The following is an 18,122-nucleotide window of genomic DNA, read 5'->3' as shown; positions in this document are numbered from 1 at the left end:
ATACAAAATAGGGAATATAGCCAATATTTTATAATAACTATAAATGGAGTATAACCTTTTTGTGAAAACTGTTGGACACCTGAAAATACAATATTTTCATCAGCTATGTATTTGTATAAATAAACAAACATTTGTTAGTTAAATAAATAGAAAAGCCTCCTCACTGATTGGGCTGCATATAATAGCAACTGGCTAGACAACTAATAAAAAAAACTGAATTTTTTTTTTTTTGCTTTTTAGGGCCGTACCCGAGGCACATGGAGGTTCCCAGGCTAGGGGTCAAATTGGAGCTGCAGCTGCCCACCTACACCACAGACAGCCACAGCAACTCGGGATGCCAGCCGTGTCTGTGACCTACCCCACAGCTCATGGCAATGCTGGACCCTTAATCCACTGAGCAAGGCCAAGGATCAAACCCGCATCCTCATGGATCCTAGATGGGTTTGTTAACCACTGAGCCATGAAGGGAACGCCTAAGAAAACAAAATTTTAAAAAAGTTATGAAAAAGCTCTTAGGAAGAGAAGTCTGGGGAACCAGAGTTATAAACAGAAATCAAGCAGTTCTACTGTACTGTGAACAGAAACTGCCCAAAGTTTTCCTCTACTGCTGCCGCTGAAAAAAACTATGATCAGTTTAACTTACTTCCATTATTCTGTTTAAGGTTCAAATTCCCAGGACAAACAGTCTGGTTGGGCAAGCCTAGGTCAAATGCCCACATCTTTGGGTGATGAGGAATCTCTGATGACCAAGATTTCTGTCTCATCAAGTCTTCATACAACTGGGAGAGAAAAATTCTAAAAGGAAATCTGGGTCCTATTAGAAAGGGGAAATTGAAGCTGTGTTGTTTAACAAAAGGGCCATGATAATTCACCCCTGTGGCTGTTCAGCCTCCAAACAATTTTCTTCCCATATATACATTTTCAAAAATACTTCTAACAGAATGCAGCTATTCCTCATAAAATAAAAAATTCTCACTCCTTCTTCAGAAGGAAATAATTCAATGTCTCATTACCTGCAGCATCAAAATTTAAGTCAAGGATGTCTAGGTGAAATAAATTTCTGGTCTGGCTCCAGCTCAACTATCTTAGATCAAGTCCCTGCAAGCAGAGCCCAAGCCAGGGATTCTTTGCAGGCGATTTGCTGGGGAAGTGTTCTCACATGAAAGGCACTGAGGAAAGCAGGATAGAACAGAGACTGTTAAGCCATGATGTGGTCTCAACTGGAGATTAGTGTCAGCCTGATCCCACAGAATTCTGGAATCTGAATTGTACACAGAATTGGTGCCACTTTAAAACACAGGTATGGATTAATGATCTAGATAAAAGGCCACATGATTTACCCAATGAAGGCCACCACCCAACTGGGGCCACCTCCATCTGGAACTTCTAGTTTGATAGTATTAGTCTTACCTCTCCTGTTTCTAAAATGGAGACTTCTAGAGGCCCCAGATTCCCTTATACTTTAGGTTTCCATTCCCATTGATGTTAGAAAAAAACACATAAACCTGCCAAGGGAACGTAAGTTGTTGGTCTCTTCCAGTTTAAAGTGATCTAATTTAAGGTAAATATTGAATAACTGAATATTATTAATTGAATATTATTAATTATTGAATAACTAAATATTATTCAGTTAACTTAAAGGTCAGACCTCTTATTACGGCTTTTTTTTTGCTTTTTAGGGCCGCACTTGCAGCATAGGGAGGTTCCCAGGCTAGGGGTCCCAGGCTTAAGTCAGCCATAGCAAAGGATCCGCTCTGGGTCTATGACCTACCCCACAGCTCACTACAATGCCAGATCCTTAACCCACTGAACGAGGCCAGGGATTGAACTGGCAACCTCATGGTTCGATTCCGCTGTACCACAATGGGAACTCCTAGGGCTGTTTGTTTTGCTAAAAGCTTTCACCGCCACCTTTCCAAGTCTGGGTGCAAAGTGTTTAGGTATTCTGATAATGGAAGGAAAGGGCCTTTGTCAGCAAACTCACCCCTGAGGTATGGTCTGTCCAGTGTCTGAATTTTGGCAATTGCTCTCCATACAGTTATACTGAATGACCAAAGCTAGAATAACTGGTGGTCTGGTTTTTTAGCACTTAGCCCAGTGGACTTGACTAACTTGATCTCATTTTTTTTCACTGGTATTGACAATTTTTTTAGATTCTGCTGTCTCTATCCAGTCCCTAGCTGGGTTACCTTATAGCTCCTGCTATGTAGTAACCACTCTCATCATGGTGCCCCCATGGCAAGCCTATTAGCACCTAACTGGTGTCCTTTTTGTGTCATGTAGAAATCAAAGTAAATTTTGTGGGGAGAGAGAAAGAGAGAGGTAGAGAGATAGGGAGGGAGGAAGGGATGGAAGGGGCAGAGAGAAGAGAGAAGTTTCAGGTTCTCTCTGCCCAAACATGATATGCCTCAATTTCTCCTCTACGTCAGTAATTTATGTTACTAAAGGGACACTTTGCAGGGTTCCAAACAAAAATGAGTCTTGAGCTTTGCTTCTCTGCTATTGGCTTCCTATTCAACTAACCTGAAGCTCCTGCTCTTACTAATCATCCCTCACTCACCCTGCCCCAGGCTTAACCCTACGGAAGTCTCTGAGGGGCCTAGCTGGCACTTTCTACTTTGTTCCTGGCAAATCGGTGTCATTACCATTTACATGACTTCTCATCCCGCCTAAACTTAAAGACTTTACTAGGTGAACAAGGTGGCCCTTCCTTTCCAATGAAACCTTGTCCTTAAATGACCTCAGGGAAAAAAGGGGCAAAGGGAACAGGATGTCCAAAGGGGGAAAATGTTTGAGAGGATTTTAAAAGCATGAAGTTTTGGTAACCAAATTTTTCTCACAATTACAGGCTTGGGGTCATGGGTCTAGTTTTGGAGAGCAAGAAGAAATGGTAGAGAGTTGCTGAGGAGGATTAGCAAGTTCTTATGGGTTCTGGACAAAAATTGGAGGCTAGAAAGGTTCAAGGTCATAGACCAGCTATGATAAAAGTCACTGTTAGCAAACAGGGGAACCCAACCCCACACATTTGCATCCTACATTTTCCAAAGTCTATTTGCACATTCAACCACCTTGACTCAGCAGATAAGCTCCCCATTTAAATATAAACAAATGTTTAACTGCCTGGGCTTTAATTCTCTGGGTGCTGGGTATTCCCTCTTTTCCTCTGGTCAGATTTCCCTCCCTGAGGCTTGGGTAAAGGTTGATCTGTGTATACAAGCCCCATTGTGTTTTTTTCATTTGCAAAGAGGAGCAGAAGGCAGAATTTTGGGTCAAGGCACTGGGATTTTCCTAGCTTAACTGCAGTTTTGTTTCGAGGAACATACTTGTGAATGTATATAAACATGTATACATACACACATGGATGATCTCTGCTGTCATAAGCACATCTCACAATACTGTTTTTTCTTCCTCAGTTTGTTGTAATTATTGGATTCTCCCCAAATACTTAAGAACTGCCTCTTCAAAGCCTACCTCTGTATTCCTCAGGAACTAAGTATGTATTTGATTAATTAATGATATAGAAACTTGTAGTTCTTACTTTATGTTGCCATACTACATTACTTCAAAACTATTAACTTAATCAATTTGTTAACTCTGTAGATTCCTGGTACCTCTCTATATAAATTCTGCTTCAGTAAACCTGGGGTGTGGACCAGAAATATTTATGTTTAACCAGAACTGTAGATTTTGAAGGTGCTCCTAAGAACAGAGAAATGCTTCAGTATTGCTTCCTAAGAGTTCAGAGCCAAGTTCGGTCAGTTTCACTTCAAACTTGCAAGCGACAGGTAAACTTTGATAAATGGGAGATGTAAAACACAGTATTTAAGGCTAATTTTACATTCAGCCACCATCAACATCGAGTCCCTTTCCAAAAAAATTTTGATGGCATTGAGTATTAAAAATAAAAAAAAAAAATCAAACTAACCTTACGGACAGAGAAGTTTTCAGTGGTCTAAAGAGAAAATTTAACAAATATAGGCTTATCTGGCAGCAAGCGAATCATGACTTTTGTTTGTGCAACAGTAATTCGATTTTGAGCACTAACATTTGGCATTTGAAGACAAAACCACTGAAGTGGTTTTCAAAACAGCTGCTATGTCCAGTTTCTTCAAAGATCCAGTCTTTGTGTATTCCAGTGGCATCAGTGGTGAGACTTTGGAATAACTGCTGGATCATTCCATAAAATTTTAAGTACTTTGGAGTTCCCGCCAAGGCTCAGCAGTTAATGAGCCTGACTGGTATCCATGAGGATGGAGGTTCCATCCCTGGCCTTGCTCAGTGGGTTAAAGGCCTCGTGTTACAGTGAGCTGTGGTCTCGGATCTTGAGTTGCTGTGGTTGTGGTGTAGGCCGGTGGCTACAGCTCTCACTGGACCCCTAGCCTGGGAACCTCCTTATGCTGTGGGTGCAGCCCTCAAAAGACAAAGTAAAATAAAATTCAAGTATTTTCTATCATAATTTCACTAGGCAAGCTATTAAAATTTGAGTAATAGGGTAAATATTCAAATCCCTTCCTCATCACTGAGGAAACTTTAGTTTCCATGTCTGTTGGCAATTTGGCAGTAATTTTCAAAGACAAAAATATTTTTGAAACCATTTAAACTTCTAAAACTTTAACAACATTATCAGGCTACCTACTTATCTTACAAAATTGGTTCAATGTTCCATTTAACTTTAAACCTGTTATTTTCTCAATCTATCTCAAATTGCCAGCCTGCATTCAAACACCATTACTAGAGTGGTAATGCAAAAGGCCTCTCCCTCCAGAGTCGTACACCCAGTTTATCAGTATTAGCTCATCTTCAATCTGTTATTTAGAAAGTTGCATTCAAGATCTAATTTTTTAAAAGGCAAAAGTGAGAATTTCTTATAGCTAATAGCCCATTTACAATACTAATTTTTGAATGACCAATGAAAACTCAAGTGTTCTAAGGCTTTCCTCTAATAGGAGTAACAACGTCGTTACTGATAGTTTTACGGGAAGAGCTCATTTCGAAATGAAGCTATTACCACCCTAAGCAACTCCAAATTACCCATACTTAAAGTACCCAAGAGGGGAGTTCCCACTGTGGCTCAGTGGGTTAAGAATCCAGCTAGCACCCATGAGCATGTGGGTTTCACCCTGGCCTCGTTCAGTGAGTTAAGGATCTGGAGCTGCCAAGAGCTGTGGTATAGGTCAGACTTGCCTCAGACCTGGCACTGCTGTGACTGTGGTGCAGGCTGACAGCTTTAGCACTGATTCAACCCTTAGCCTAGGAACCTCCATATGCTTCAGCTGTGGCCCTAAAAAGAACACCCAAATGACAACTTCAACTAATTTCACCTTTGTGGGAAACCTTTTCACAGATAGCATTTTTAAGCGATGCTGTGATATTATTGTCACTTACGAAGAAAATATCCAATTCTTCTCCCCAAACCCATCCTAAGCCACATGGGTTCTGAGCTGCATCTGCGACCTACACTACATCTTGCAGCAAAGCTGGATCCTGAGCCACTGAGTAAGGCCAGTGAGGTACAAACCCACATTCTTAGACACCATGTTGGGTTAACCCACTGAGCTGTAATAGGAACTTGTTTCCATATAATTTAAAATCTTCTGGACACTTGGGAGATTAAGAGGTAGCATTTTAGGGGTTTATGAGCCAAGAACCAGAAAAAACATTTTAAACTTATCTGGGACCTGTAGAAATTGGAATTAGCACTAATTTTAAAATAATTTTAGATTAACCATCTTAACCAAATCTGATTTGAAAATGCTAGAAAAACACTTCACACGAAAAATACATAATTTAAGATCACTGTATTTCCTTACAAGAGGAACGTTTTAACAAATTTTACAGGTGTCAATCAACCCTTGTTCAAATCGGTCACACATCAAATCTAACATTATGGGAGTTTTACTTATTTGGAAGTGAACTTTTAACTATCAGTACAAATGCCAAGATAACTACACAAAACATCCACAGGAACTTTTTTCATGTTTTTTGAATTGTTCACAAACATTTCCTACATAATCCAACATACAACAGAGAAATGGTACATCTTTTTCTTTCAATTTGCATACAATGGAAAAACAAGAATATATATATATTTTACAAAGTTTAACTAATAGACACTACCAAGCTGACAGTTTAAGTCTATAGGTGAGAAATTATCTAATAAAAAATAATCAGAATTTATTTAGCATCAGTCACTTCCATAACCAAATATTCTGACTAATAAAACTTGCTGCCATTAGGCTTCTGGTATATATACTTATACCACTACTCCATCTGCTGTATTGCTCCCCACTTTGGTTCTTCTTCATAATCACTAACAAAATTGTTGCAAAGTAGGGGCAAGCATTTGCAAAAACAAACAAAAATCCCCCGCTTACTATAAGCATGAATGTATGGTGGAATTTTCTCCCAAGCAATGGACTTTCAAACCATTAAGAGATCACCAGAACTAAATGTGTCAAGATATTTTGCATATGTCCAAGAGGAGATGTATTTATTTATATCCAACAGAGGACTGAAAATTAAACTTAGTGTTTAGTTTGGGGGCAAACTGGGGGGGAATTCAGCCATCTGAAAAATGACCATTAAAAAATGACCACCAAAAATAGGTTCACTAAATTTATTTTAAAAATCATAAAACGTTTCTTACAAAAGAGCATTACATTCTGCACACTGCTCTGAATAGATGCCAGGGACATATGGACTATTGTTACTTTTTTTCCCTGTCCCCCCCTCCCCCAAATGTTATAGTGACCACAAAGCAAAGTGTTCACAATAATTACATGGGGGAATTTTTTTTTAAACCACCAACAATGAACAAAAATTAAAATTCACTCACTCTGCTGCTGTTTCAAAATTTCAATGTTAGTTTTTGCACGCCCTCCCCCACCCCCCAACCCTGTTTGTAAGAACTAAAACATTACATCTGGTGAACAGCAAAGATTTCACTACACCTCAAATGCAGAACACCTATGAAGCAGAGGAATGTTGGCTTTTTAAACAGAAGCAGATAAAAAAAAAAAAGATGCAGGACTCCTTCAGTTCTTCACTAGTCTTAGAAAAACTTTCCAGAATACTGCTTCACACTATAAAAAAGAAAAAATATCTTGCATTAGAATCCTTCAACATCTGCATACTGCTTCACACTATAAAAGAAAAGAAAAAAAAGTACGAATTAGAATTTTTGTTCGTAACATCTTAATCACATTAAGACAATTTCAATGCTAAGTTAAAATGATAAACATGTCCATTACACTATTAGAGATAAGAATTAAAAACATTAGCAATTACAAATTAGAGCAACATAAAATTCAAGAAAAAAAGATTAATAGTAAACCAGACATTAGTAGAGCAGAATTAAGAAAATCAAAAGTTGTTAATATTTGGTAGAAAAGACAAAGAAATGCCAGTTAAGGTGTGAAATGCTGCATTTTACAGCACCAATCAATTGTCCTGTAGAGGCATGGCCTGTGCCATATGGCAGACTGTGATTTGTTGTCGATTTAGTTATCTAAAAACAACAAAATCACTAGTCTTCCACACAGAACTAGACCAACATCCACTGAATCTTCTATATTTTCTACAGGCTCTGTATAATTTATAACAAGTAGTTTTGGCAGCAGTTTTCACCAGAGAAATGAGAGGTTTGCTTGGTTAAGGCTTCTTCCAGAAAGATTAGTATTAAATGTCTTCGTTTTTTAGTAAGAAAGCAGAAGAAAATTAAAGCAAAGCTATTAGAGGGTTTAGAAGTTAGGTCTCCAAAAGGTTGAGACACCATGGCTTCTAAAAGAAAAATCAGTTGAGAAGAAAAGCTTTTTCAAGTTTTAGTAGGAGTAGGCTAACATAAAGCTAAACAAACTGACCTGTTCTGCAGCAAATACTGTGCATTCTGTATCTGGTCCTGTGTTCCTGTAATGGTAATGATCCGATCTTCGGACCCTTCTAAAGGCTCATCAATTTTGATCGAAGCTCCTGATTCATGACGGATTTGTTTAATCCGCTGACCACCTTTGCCAATAATAGATCCAGCCAACTGAAAAGATTTTTTTTTAAAAACAAGTGTTTATGATGTACTTTCAAAGAAACCATATCATCTTGTACTTTCAATGACCATCAGGACTGTTAACTTTGTACAACTTATTGATTATGCTGTGTTAATTCGATGCCCCTCAATTATTGGATTATAATGTATTTATACTACCCATCAACATTTCCTTTAATAAAGGAACCAAGGGCTCAAAACTCTTTGTAATTGCTTTTAGTAGTATTGCACACCATTTGACAAGGCTTAAACTGGAGAATGACACCTCACTCAAGTCCTTAAAACACTGTTTTAATCCTACAATGGAATATTTTTGTTAAAACCTTTCACTTAAAGTCAGGAAACGTAAAATGCATTAAACATCCCTTTAGTATTAAAGATACTTACATCTTTGGGAATAGTTACTTGTGTAGTAATAATAGGTCCACCAAGATCACCGTATGAGCCACGACCCCCTGCATAGGAATAATCTGATTTAAATAATGAGTATTAAGTTCATTTAGAAAGCATGAAATAATGTTTTATTTCACAAAGGAGAAAACTTACCATATCCAGATCCACCCTAAAAACAGAAACAGAAAATAAAAAGTTACTTTGCCTTCAAAACTTCAGGTCCTTTAACATTCCTACAATCCCCCAGTTTAGGAAACCAGAAGTCCTCCCATATCCTCCCTTGTCAGTAAATTTCAGAAGACAATCCTCAAGAGAAAGAAACCTCAGGCACACAACAATCCAAGAAACAAAACAAAACAAAAATGCTATATGAGGGAGAAATAAAACACTTATTGATGGGTAAGCAAACACCTTAAAAATTGTTACTGACATGAACATAAACACCCCTGATACTCAACCTGTGGTTCATAAGCCATCTGCCACTCTGATGGGCTCCATGTATCAATTGCAGAGTCCCAGGTTTCATCAGCACTGAAACCAACCTGTTAGAGATAAAAACCATTAACAGGAACCTGCACTACATTTGTCAGAGCTACCATTTTTATACAACCAATTTCTATTTCACATCATCCACATAAATGAGAATCACCTACTTGGGAGGAAACAAAGACTGACCTAATCTTAATATGCCAGCTAACACACATGATAATCTAAGTTGCTATATAAGAAAATTCACTTATAAGACAAGCCCTTCAGTTAATAAGACCCCTGTTTGCGCTCCTACATACACTGATGAGGTAATAAAGTTCTTACCATGCCATCATAGCGGTCTCCAGGTCTTCCTCTTCTGTCATAAGCCATTAGATCTCTGCAAGCATACACAGTACTTATTTACATGTCATACATGACAAAAAATATCACCTCTATCCCTGAAGTGCAGCTTCTTCTATGTTATGTGCAGATGAAAGAAACTTACCCTCCTCTAGGTGGTGGTGGTGGTGGAAGAGGAAGATTCCTAGCTCTGCTACCACCCCGGCCACCTCGTCCAGGAGGAGGGGGAGGAGGTCCTCGACGAGGGCTCATATCGTCATAATCTCTTCTAGATGGAGGCATGGGACGCCCTCCTCGACCAGGAGGCATTCTGTCAAAACCACCTCTTCCCCGCATGGGAAATCCCACAGGACGTCCACGGCGATCATCAAACATCATTGTAAAGCCACCATAATCATACGTTTCATCATAAAAATTGGGATCATAAGGCTGAGCACGTCCTTTAATGGGCGACTGAAACAAAAAATATAGCCAACAAAGAACCTTAGTTGGTATCAACCATTTTCTTAAATACATTTCAAGTTCTCTACATTTCTCCTGGGAAGTACCCAAGATAGGGACAAGAATATAAGCAAAGATAATAGGAAGGATTTAAAAACAAAACCCTAACAATGCATTTTTTTGTGCATCCCAAACAAAATAAGAGTTTTACCATCTGTGAGTGAAGGACTGACAGCTTGATTTTACCCTTAGGGCTAAGTAACAGACCACAAACCCTTTTCACATTTCACAATGGGGATTATGAAGAAAAAAAGTGACTGATCTGAGGGTTGAGAGGATCAGTATCTTAGGTAAGCCTGTAACTCATAATGAGGCACATCTTGCTAGGGAAGCTGTGCAATGTAAAATGTAGTACTATAGAGGAACCATAGAAACTTCATTTGAAAGATCAAAAGCTATCAAAACCCCACCAACAATCAAAAGATGACTCTGTAGGCTCCCAAATTTTATCTAAGTTAAAGTGATAGCTAAAGCAAAGTGATAGAAAACTGTTAGGTAAAGGAAGCCATTTGTCTAAATGTTCTGTAATAGACTATGTTTTGAATAAGAATATGAGTAAGAATGTTTTTATGAAATTAGAAGTAAATAAAGCATTCTGCAGGTACCTCTGATATGAGATCAAGGATGATCTTTATACACTCTACAACCCTATCAGGTTTTCCTCCAATGAGAACGACTCTGTCAGTGGACTGAGGACAACATTCCTGGAAAAGCTTGATTGTTGTCTGAGTGTTCTGTAATAAGTTCACAAAAGAAGTAGCATTAATTAATTAGGGAAAAAAAGGGGAAACAAAGTATAAAAAAAAAATCCTAGGTTCAGATAAATTTTTATCTTAGGAACATTTCTGTCCAATATAAAAACCTTGTTAGTAATTGAGGATTTTTGTAATGATAAATTTTGGCTAAATAACTTGTCTATTATGGCCAGACCTTTTTGTTACCTTGTACTTAGCTAACTAGATAACGATGAACGTTAGGAGAGAAAACTCTAAAGGGGGAATGAGAAGCCTATTGAACCAAATCTATACAAAAATCTATTTTACAGTAATGTGGGGCAGGAGAAGAAAAACAAAAGGTCTTTACCTCCCGAAGTTCTTTGATTTTAGCACCTTTGACCCCAATAATTCCTCCTGCCAGACTCTGATGAATCAACAATCTCAACTCGCAGTCAAAGTCGCTTCCTTTATAGTGCTGGTACTGCGGGAGGGAGAGTTATAAAACTTTAGTCCCAAATCAAGGATTCCCCAAGAATACACACTTATCTGCTATAAGCATAACAACATACTGTTGCAGTGAGCAACCTGAATTTATATTTCAATAACTTTACCAGTTATGTGCTTATTATCCTCAATAGCCAGGCCCAAAAAGGACATTCAGCACCACCTTAAAAAACTATTTTATTTTCAGGTCCTGCAACACCATACCCACACTGCAGCCATTTAGCATGTCGCTGTTACCACAAAATTATTATTAACATTCAAATAACACCATAATAAAAATGACTGCAAAGCACTTTGCAAATGTAGTTAATTCCCACTGCAGCATGGAGCAGGGTCAACAGTGAGTTGTAAGACCATTCATTTATCATGTTTTTAAGCCTTTTTCTATAGAGATGGGAAAAGTACACTATGTTGAAAATAAAATTGATCCTATGGGCCAGGCTCCATACTTCAGTGGGGTTCAATGGCACTATGACATACATTTAAGCATTCCACAGCATCAGATTCGAGCGGGAGCTGGCTGGTTGCAGTGGGTGATGGCAACTGCAGGCCCTGAAAGTAGAAAAATAAGAGTAATAGGTTAAGTGTCTAGTGTGATCAGGCTATTGTCGCATATATTGGTAAAGCTACTACAACATATTCCACGTCTATATCATTAAATAGCAAAGAAATGCTTATCTACACTAAGAATCAAGGCACAAAGCTTTTCTCAGTACCTAGTAAATAAATCTTTATATACAATTTAAAAATCTTCAAACTAGATCAAACAGTCCTTTCCAAAAGTCCCATAATCAATACTCTAACTTCAAAATCTCCTCTAAAGCCCCTAAAATACATGCTAAACCCAAGAAAGTGCATGACCACAGGTAGTTCCTATCTATTCCAGAGTGACTATGCTACATTTTGAAAGAAATAATGGAATGATAACCCTATACATTAAGTAGCAGAGGTTAAAAACACTACTGCTACAAAACTATTAATTCCATGTCTCGCCACCTCCCCCATTTTGCCCCATTAAAACATCCTTTAAGCACCCCCCCAACTACCAAATACATTAAAAAAATGAGCCTACCTCTTCTAAGGTAGGGATGATTTTCTTCAGAATTTCTCCAATTGTTTCAATATCGGCACTGATACTCAATATGCTGTCAAACATCACAAATACCAGATAGTACAAAAAAAGGTGGAAAAGAAAAAATGAGTTTTGTGGTCATCACCCGTAGTCAAGCAAACTTTTACAGAGAAGTAGCATACAATTATTTAATACTCCCCATTTAAAGTAGCCTATTTATACATTTTTCACATGCATTTTGTTTTATGCCCAATACAAACATGGTAACAATATTAGGAGACTTGCAGAGACAGAGAGAATGGGCTCTTGGAAGGGCTCAGATTAAGTGGGCAATAAATTGACCAGAACTGAAGCAGAGTTGAATATTTATGTTCCCCGCCACCACTAAGTTAATTAAGGATACCCTCGCTGTTACACTGGTAAAACTGGCACACCTTCTCTTAGGCAAAGTGGGGGAATATGCCAAGTGGTGAACATTATATCTGGAGTAAGGTTATGGATACCAGTTAGAAATTAGATCACTAATGGGCTCTGCAAGAAAACAAATACAAATGCAAGACAAAACAAAGACAACACAAATGAGAAGTGAAGGAAAGTGAACCAGAGTTAGCATTTCATCAGAAAAAATTATGAACAGGCAATGTTTGGGAAGCAAGGTGGGCCACAAAGACAGAGCGAGAGACTATTTCGGTAACAATTTGATTTACAATGCAGCAAATATGCAACACTTGAAGCTGTGCTCCTTCCATCGAAATAAAATTAGTGGATCGTTTGGGTGGGCAACTCACGGTAAAAGTTCAGTGACAAAAAGACTTAATGGGGAAAATAAGACAGAAACTTGAAAAACAATACACCGTCTAAAGGGGATACTATTTAATTATATAAAAGGCAGGTAATAAAATACATTTCTCTCTTTCTAATCAGGCAGTGAGGCATAAACTGTTGGGACATACCGCTCGGGGCCACTGCTGTCTGGGACTGAAACACTGGCATTGTACTGCATTGGTCATTGGCGTTCGTGGATGTTGGCATTGGGCATGGGCATTCAATCAGAAGTTGTCAAGTATGGTACCCGTTTGGCAACGAGCACATTTTTGGGCATAGCCAACCAGGGTTTTCACATGGGCGTTCAGGGGCGGATGGGCCAACGTCATGGTGGGCAACGCAGGGGTAAGTCGATCCAGTACATGGGCAACGGAGATATATGGCCAAAAAAACAAGGAGAGGGAAAAGGGGGAAAAGCAATAAATTTTAATTTAATACAAACTATACTCATACTCTCAATTAATGAAACAAGCTTAAGTTGTTCTGAAGACTAACACAATAATGGACTTCTCTATACCTGACTGTGGCTTAACATTTAAGGACCTTTAATGATGGTACTTTTTTAAAAAAAAAAACAAAAAAAAAAAACAAATGATGTTTCAGTAGCAGGCTGGCTCATGAGGGTAGACACAAAACCTGTCATGACTCAAATTCTTGAGGAAAATGGGGAAATAACCCAGATCATTATACAGAACATCTGGATTAAGAGGAAAGAGGTTTATAAAAGACAAAACAAAAATTCCCACACCACCAAAAACCCTAACTCTTAAAAAGACTAGTTTGGTGTCCTGGAGGTTTAAAACGCATTCCTAGATCCTAACAGGCCAGTTTGTAAAATTTAAACAAATTTTCAAGTTAAGTTTACAGTAATCAAGAGAAACATACAAAGATCTGTGACCAAGAGAGAAATGAAATTCTATCAAATAAGTGTTCAACACAAAGTTATTTGCCTCAACTTTATTAGCAAGAAAACATCAAGAGTGTGTACATGAGAAAAAAAATTTAGGAAATTTGGTGTAGCCAAGTCCTATAAATATGCTCACTTCTGGTGATACCAACATTTAATGTGTCTAATCACAAGAGTCAACCCACTATAAAATATGAAGACTCAAACAAATCATTAGTGTTGACAAATGGTTTCCCAGGTGCAAGATTAAGTGCCTACTCTATTCTTTACCCATATTTAAATCATGCAACCTCAATTTCTTTGTGCTCCATGTGCAAGGTGTTAAAGAACACATGGACGAATTGTAAAAAGGGGAAGGGAAATAAAAATTTTGGTGTTTAATCAGCCACCTGCAATGGTTTTCATTAATACTGTATTTGATTCACATATGGGAAACGGTGCAATTGAGGGTTTTTATACTGTTATTTTTAATTAAGATGTTACCTTGCTTGAAGTGAATAATGTAGTGGAAAAGTATTATAAAGTGAGGAGGTTAAATATGGACCCCTCACCCAATTCAATATGGGTTTTGTTAAATCAGGAATGGCAAAACCTGAAATCATCTATGTAATCAATTATTATAAAAGGCTTGTATCTAGACTATAAATGATTTCTATGATGCATCTTTAATTTTATACAAACACATAAACTGAAGCTGCCTGAGTAGTCGTTTAAACTCTTTAATACTTACGTCTGTACGGAGAGCCTTAATATTCTTGCCTCCTTTCCCAATCACTGCCCCAGCATTCTGGAAAAGATAAAGAAACCAAAACAAAACCATAAATACCATGCAAGTCTAATCTCTTTTTTGGCTACAGGGATAAAAAACTACTTGGGGATAGCAAATCCATCAGGTTAACAAAAATTAAGGATCTATGTACTTTGGGGGCTAAATATTCAAAATGCCAGCAACACACCAAATGTAAAACAGAAGCACTGGTACTAAACTAGTTTTATAGTTCCTTTCCACAAAACAAGTAATTGTAGATACCTTGACTTTGTAAGCTATAGTATGAGTCAAGTAAGCTGGCAACATGTGGATGCTTTCTAATGAACCCATGATATAATCAAGATATAATCTCTAATCCATTAATACTTTAAGGATCATCCATACCGATCTCCTAGATTGACCTGTGGTGGCTCACTATCATGGGCTTTCCTTTTTATTGTTAGCAAAACAACAGTCACCATGGTCAAAAGGATATTTAGAAAGAGCCACACAAATCTCTCATATTCTGCAGCCCTTAAGGCCTCCCAGATGGCCCAATAAGAACTTATCTTAATTTCTACTTGAATAACCATTTTCAAATTCTCAAGAATAAATTGATACCTTGCTCTGAAGCAGGATGCGCAGTTCAACCATCTCATCAGTGTTTCTAGATCTTTTAAAAGCTTGTTCTTCTTCCATATCTTCAGCAGGGCGTTTACCTAGAAATTAACAGTTCAGACTTCAGAGAGAGCACCAACATCTTCAAGGACACTTTCCATTACACTTTAGTTTTAAACTGCAAGTTAAATTAGAGAAAGTAATTCCATTCTATTTAGAGATTTGAGGCCAATTTTAAGTTTTAAAAGGCACCTATGCTTAGACTTTAAGCACAAATTGAAGCACTCTCCAGCTCCAATATTTCTAAATATATTTTAACACAACAAAACAGCAATTTCAAAATGCAACATTTTAATATTTACTGTCTTAAAAAATAAATTTAGTTACCTACGCAAACAAGTTACTTCTAGTTCATAAATAAACTCCAAAACAGAACTGATAAGGATCTCAAATTAAAGTAATATAATGAAGCTAACAGGACCAAAAAAAAAAAAAGAAAATCTAAACAGTAAAACGTTCTCTCACCAAATTCGCCATTGGTTTCAGTGTTGGGAAAGGTTTCCTCCGGTTGTTCCGTTTCCATTTTCTTGTATTAAATGGACACACCAATCTGTGAAAAATAGAGAACAGTACATTTGGCTTACTGGAAAGTAAGCTGTGCCCCTAATTAATTTTTTTTTTTTTTTAAAGCAAAGAAATGATTCTACTTCCAGAACGTACCAGTTATATATCCTTGCAGAGCAGAACTGAAGTGTTCTGGGCGGGACCAACTGACACTATGGTGCTGCAGTAGCCTATAAAAACCAACACGAATCAGCTTTCCCTTTTCGGTTACTAAGTACTGATGAATGTTAATTTGAACACAACGACCCAAAGAGCTGTTTTTAAAACGTGTTTGTTTTAGGGTCTTAAACCTCACAATAACTGCCTCAAAAAACAAAAGACCATCATCTGATTTTGTTAAAAATTAACACTAATTTTAAGCCATTGGATCAAGTCCTTCCACAGCAACTAGTTATTTTATATGACAAAGAAAGCCAGAGAAGCATGTAAGGCATATGAGCTTCTGAGCCTGTGTTCTGGGAAGTATAAATTTATGGAAGGATTATTTTTATACTGGAATTTAAAATCGCTTTTGGGTTTCTTTCCTTTGTTGACTTGAAATGCTATCTCCGAAATCTTTAAAATTTACAAACATAAAGCCAAATTCAAACCATATCCAACCGTCAAGTCAATCCATTGGAGCAATAATTAAGTCTGCAAAGTTGATACAAGCAAAACCCGAAACTGCCAGTACTACTTAACCATCCAACAGAACCCTTGAACACCAATACCATCACTAGCGGGATATTTTAAAATTACATTAAAAGCGGGTGTAACCTAACAACCACATCTTCAATACCAGGCTGGTGATGTAATTGCTTTTAGCTCCTCTCTCAAGACTGGTAGAAGGAGGCGACTCGTGGCCCTCGCCAGAATATAGCCAAACAGCTTAGAGCTCAAAGTCAAGGCAACATTTATGCCTTCCACCCGTCCAAACACTAACTGAAAAAAAAAAAAAAAAACAAAAACGCTAACCTTCTGGCCCACCACTCGGTTAAACACTGACGTGAGGTGGCAGATCTGGATAAAAGAGGTTAAAAACCAATACCAAGCTGTTTGCAAGGATAAATAAATATCCTTCGGGTCCTTTAGACACCCTCTCTCAGACCGCGAAAAATCGCCAAGTATGTGCGTGACCCGCCGAGCTCAAACTTGCCCTCCTCGCCCCAACGCCCGATACCGGTGTCGGCAACGGCCAGGCAACAGGAGTTGGAAAAGCTCCCGAGGCGGGAGCACCAGCTCCGCACCTCTCCTCACCCGGATCCGACAGGAAATGGCGGCCCGCGTAATGGCGACTACGTGCTACTAGGCGGAGCCGAGCGCGGACCCCCCTCCCCCACCCACCACGCGGTCCCGAGACCTCATCCCCCGCACCCTCCCCCCCTCCGCGGGAGAGACAAAGCAACGGAGGCAGCCGGGACCATTCCAGCTCTTCCGCTCCCGCTCCAGGCTCGGGCCGGGAGCGCCCAAGTGCGGCGGGACCCACACAAAGAGAGCGGCGGCGTTCTCTACCGCCCTCGGGGCCCACCCGCCGGCCCCTCCTCTTCCCTGCACAACGTGCCTAGTTCCCAAGACTCCAGAACTACAGCTCATGCCACCGGTACCAGCCCTGCGATTCCTCGAAGCCGCCAACACCACAACGCGGACTGCGGATATACGCTCTCAGGGAAATGGCGGAGGGGGAGGGGGGAGGGGAAGCCCGGCAACGTTCCCCCCCCCAGAACCCGCCAACCACTAAGCAGCCCCCAAAGCCTCCCTCAAGTGGAGATATTGGTCTCCGGCGCTCGCCCCCACGCGCCGCTCGCCCAGCCCGACTCCTTACTAGGCAAAACTACCGTCCCTGTGCCGCCGCGCCGCCTCAGCCGGTCACAGCTAGACAGAGAACGAGCGCAGGCCCCGCCGCCCTCCCCCGCCTCCCCGCGCTCCCCTACCCCGCCGCTGTGCCCGATTGGCTGCCCCGGCTACAGCGGTGGCGCGAGGGCGAAATGATTGGCCGAAGGCCGCGTCAATCAAGGCGCCGGAGGAGGCGACAACCCCGCCCCCCGCCGGCGCCTCCCTTCAGGCTAAGGCCGCTAAGGGCCCGAGAAAAACCAGACTTGGAAAAAGTCAACACAGCCTTTGGGGAGGCCAAACCCTGCCCGAGCCCGTAACACCCAAGCCCTTACAACCCTAATTACCTCTAGGCCGCAAATAAGCGGGACGTAGACAAGACTTCGAGGTTGGTGCAGCGAAGAAACAGAGGATAATGGCGTCTGCAGAGCTTTCGCCTGGAGCGCCCTCCTCCTTTCTCGTTCGCGCACTCACTAGCTGTGGGGGAAAGGGGCGGGGGGGGGTAGCCTCTCGCGAGAACTAAAGGCTGTCTCGTT

General features: G+C 39.7%; 1 protein-coding gene and 1 non-coding gene across 22 annotated transcripts; both read right to left on the bottom strand.

Annotated features, from left to right (window-relative positions):
- Positions 5,783–18,099, bottom strand: HNRNPK (heterogeneous nuclear ribonucleoprotein K). 21 transcript variants are annotated; one of them, XM_021064019.1, is made up of 18 exons: positions 17,579–17,648; positions 16,732–16,776; positions 15,874–15,947; positions 15,679–15,763; positions 15,157–15,254; positions 14,518–14,574; positions 13,009–13,052; positions 12,056–12,128; positions 11,464–11,535; positions 10,847–10,960; positions 10,369–10,497; positions 9,408–9,715; positions 9,245–9,299; positions 8,890–8,973; positions 8,585–8,600; positions 8,426–8,508; positions 7,860–8,029; positions 6,603–7,082 (listed from the first exon to the last, which is right to left on the bottom strand). In XM_021064019.1, the coding sequence occupies exons 4-18, from the start codon at positions 15,734–15,736 to the stop codon at positions 7,052–7,054; spliced, it is 1,392 nt and encodes a 463-aa protein (XP_020919678.1). In that variant the 5' UTR covers positions 15,737–15,763; positions 15,874–15,947; positions 16,732–16,776; positions 17,579–17,648; the 3' UTR covers positions 6,603–7,051.
- Positions 7,450–7,558, bottom strand: MIR7-2 (microRNA 7-2). Its single transcript, NR_049168.1, has one exon. It is a non-coding gene; the product is annotated as a microRNA 7-2 (primary transcript).

This window comes from Sus scrofa, chromosome 10, assembly GCF_000003025.6.
Source record: "Sus scrofa isolate TJ Tabasco breed Duroc chromosome 10, Sscrofa11.1, whole genome shotgun sequence".
Classification (NCBI taxonomy): domain Eukaryota; kingdom Metazoa; phylum Chordata; class Mammalia; order Artiodactyla; family Suidae; genus Sus; species Sus scrofa.
Note: the sequence above shows the minus strand (reverse complement) of the source record. Positions and strands in the feature narration are given on the sequence as shown.

What these genes read in the sequence shown, in the direction of transcription:
- HNRNPK (XM_021064013.1), bottom strand. Translation starts at nt 15,736, where the DNA reads ATGGAAACGGAACAACCGGAGGAAACCTTTCCCAACACTGAAACCAAT. An exon ending in GACAGCAGTGGCCCCGAGCG is followed by an intron (nt 12,129 to 13,008) that starts GTATGTCCCAAC and finishes GATGTTTGACAG; the next exon opens with CATATTGAGTATCAGTGCCG. An exon ending in GAGACCGCTATGATGGCATG is followed by an intron (nt 8,974 to 9,244) that starts GTAAGAACTTTA and finishes TATCTCTAACAG; the next exon opens with GTTGGTTTCAGTGCTGATGA.